The sequence below is a fragment of the Lathyrus oleraceus genome, chromosome 1 (genome assembly GCF_024323335.1).
Source record: "Lathyrus oleraceus cultivar Zhongwan6 chromosome 1, CAAS_Psat_ZW6_1.0, whole genome shotgun sequence".
NCBI lineage: Eukaryota > Viridiplantae > Streptophyta > Magnoliopsida > Fabales > Fabaceae > Lathyrus > Lathyrus oleraceus.
The window spans coordinates 111,201,954-111,204,353 of NC_066579.1; the positions used below are offsets into that span (position 1 = coordinate 111,201,954).

The following is a 2,400-nucleotide window of genomic DNA, read 5'->3' on the forward strand; positions in this document are numbered from 1 at the left end:
CGACTTAGCAACTTTCTTTGTGGAAAAGGTTTTGAAAAAGGCAAGGTTGACAAAACTCGCTTCATCAAAAGAATCAAGAACAACACATTGTTGGTAAAAGTATACGTTGATGATATCATATTCGGATCAACAAACAAAGATATGTGTGAATAATTCTCCTCAATGATGCAAGGAGAATTCTAGATGTCCATGATGGGTAAAATGAATTATTTTCTCGGCTTACAAATCAAGCAACTAGACGATGGTATCTTCATAAATCAATCCAAGTATTGCAAAGAACTCTTGAAAAGATTCGACATGGATAGTTGCAAGAAAATGTCTACCCCTATGGGATCCGGAACTTATGTTGATCAAGACGAATCCGGTACTTCAATTGATATCACCAAATATCGAGGTATGATTGGTTCCTTGTTGTATTTGACGGCAAACCGTCCTGACATAATGTTTAGTGTATGTATCTGTGCTCATTTTCAAGCTAATCCAAAGGAATCACATCTCACCGCCGTCAAACGAATCATGAAGTATCTCAAGGGAACGACAAATGTTGGTCTATGGTATCCTAAAGGTAGTATGTGCAATTTAACTGGTTACTCTGACGCGGATTATGCAGGATGTAAAACAGATAGGAAAAGCACGAGTGGAACATGTCACATTCTCGGAAATGCACTAGTTTCATGGGCATGCAAGAAACAAGCGTGTGTTACTCTGAGTACAGCCGAAGCAGAATATATAGCAGCAGGCAGCTCTTGTGCTCAGATACTCTGGCTAAAGCAACAACTTCGAGATTTTGGAATAGATCTCGGATGTATTCCGCTAAGATGTGACAACACAAGTGCCATCAACATTACGAAAAATCCAGTCATGCACTCAAGAACGAAGCATATCGACATCCTCCATCACTTCCTTCGCGACCATGTGCTCAAAGGGGATGTTGAAGTTACATTTGTGGATACTCATAACCAACTGGCCGACATTTTCACCAAGCCTCTCGCAAAGGAACCATTTTACAAAATTCGAAGAGAGCTTGGAATATTGGATGAAGGTGACATATAAACTCGTCATAACCTGTCTCATGATGAACCAGGGCAAAGGTACGCAAAAACATTATTATCTTACCAAAGAATAGAAAAAATTGTGTTTTGAACTCTTAATTGCTACTTTTTTACAAAATTTTCAATAAGTAACCGGTTACCACATCCTTGTTAACCCGTTAACCAGTAGCAAATTTGAATTCTGGGGCATTTTTTCTATCAGGTAACCGCTTATCACATTTCTGTTAACCGGTTAACTAGTTGCGTTTCTGACTTTTGTGTTTTGTTTAACGTAACCGGTTACCACATTTCCTGTAACCGGTTACCTCGCTGTTGTTCTGTTTTTTTTTGTAAAATAATCTTCATTTTTTTAAATTCATATCTTTTAAATATATGTGGCTCCTATTCATTGCATGTGTTTTTGATTCTCTTCATCTTCATCACTCTTCAACTCACTCTTAAACCCTCATAAAACTCCACATAAATTCCTCCATTGAAAAACCATAAAATCTCCAAACTGTTAATATGTCTTGTTCCATCCTTTTCGATAATGACAAAGGGGGAGAAGAGATTCTCTAACATATATTGTATGTATCTAACAAACTTGCAGGAACTCAAAATTCCAAAGTCTCCAAATAAATCAAGAATTTAGGGGGAGCATTATCATAGAGGGAGCAAACGTGTTAGAACATCAAGTCCGATGACTCTTTCAAGAATCGCCTTTTGAATCGGGTTATCATCATCAAAAAGGGGGAGAATGTGAAGACATGGCTTCTCGAGTATTTTGATGAAGACAACGATGCACGTACAGGGTCAATCATCAAAGAATGGATCAAGACTTCAATAGAGCAAATTCACACAAAGTTTCAATCATACATAGCTCAAAGTCGCTCGAGAAATTGATCACAAAGGTATTGGAATTTAATCTTAGTTAATGTTTATATATAAAGTGTTCAATTGATTGTTGCATGCATAATATGATATGGACACTTAGAACTTATTTCAAAATGGTTACAGCTTTTAAAAGTTCTCAATTTTTCCTTTTTTCAATAGTGGTAACCGGTTAACACTTTTGGGGTAACCGGTTAAACCGAAATAAAATTCAATTTCTGGGCAGATTTTGTTAGCATGTAACCGGTTAACACTTTCATGGTAACCGGTTACACAGTTTAAAATTTGAATTTTTCTTAACGTTACAACTAATGTAACCGGTTAACACAATTTGGGTAACTGGTTACTACTGGGAATTTTTGTAGAAAAATTGCAACTTTTCATATTTTCAATTCATGCTTCTTCTCTATGAACCATGGCATTCATTGGTTGTTTGCACCTGGTTAAAGAGGTTCATAGAAGGATATTTAAACTAAAA

The 2,400-nt window shown here is 36.5% G+C and overlaps 1 protein-coding gene across 1 annotated transcript; it reads left to right on the top strand.

Annotated features, from left to right (window-relative positions):
* The first annotated feature begins 297 nt into the window (after nt 1-297).
* On the top strand, nt 298-1,053 carry LOC127094468 (secreted RxLR effector protein 161-like). The gene has a single exon (XM_051033299.1). It carries the CDS (start codon nt 298-300, stop codon nt 1,051-1,053), a length of 756 nt encoding a protein of 251 aa, XP_050889256.1.
* The last annotated feature ends 1,347 nt before the right edge of the window (nt 1,054-2,400 follow it).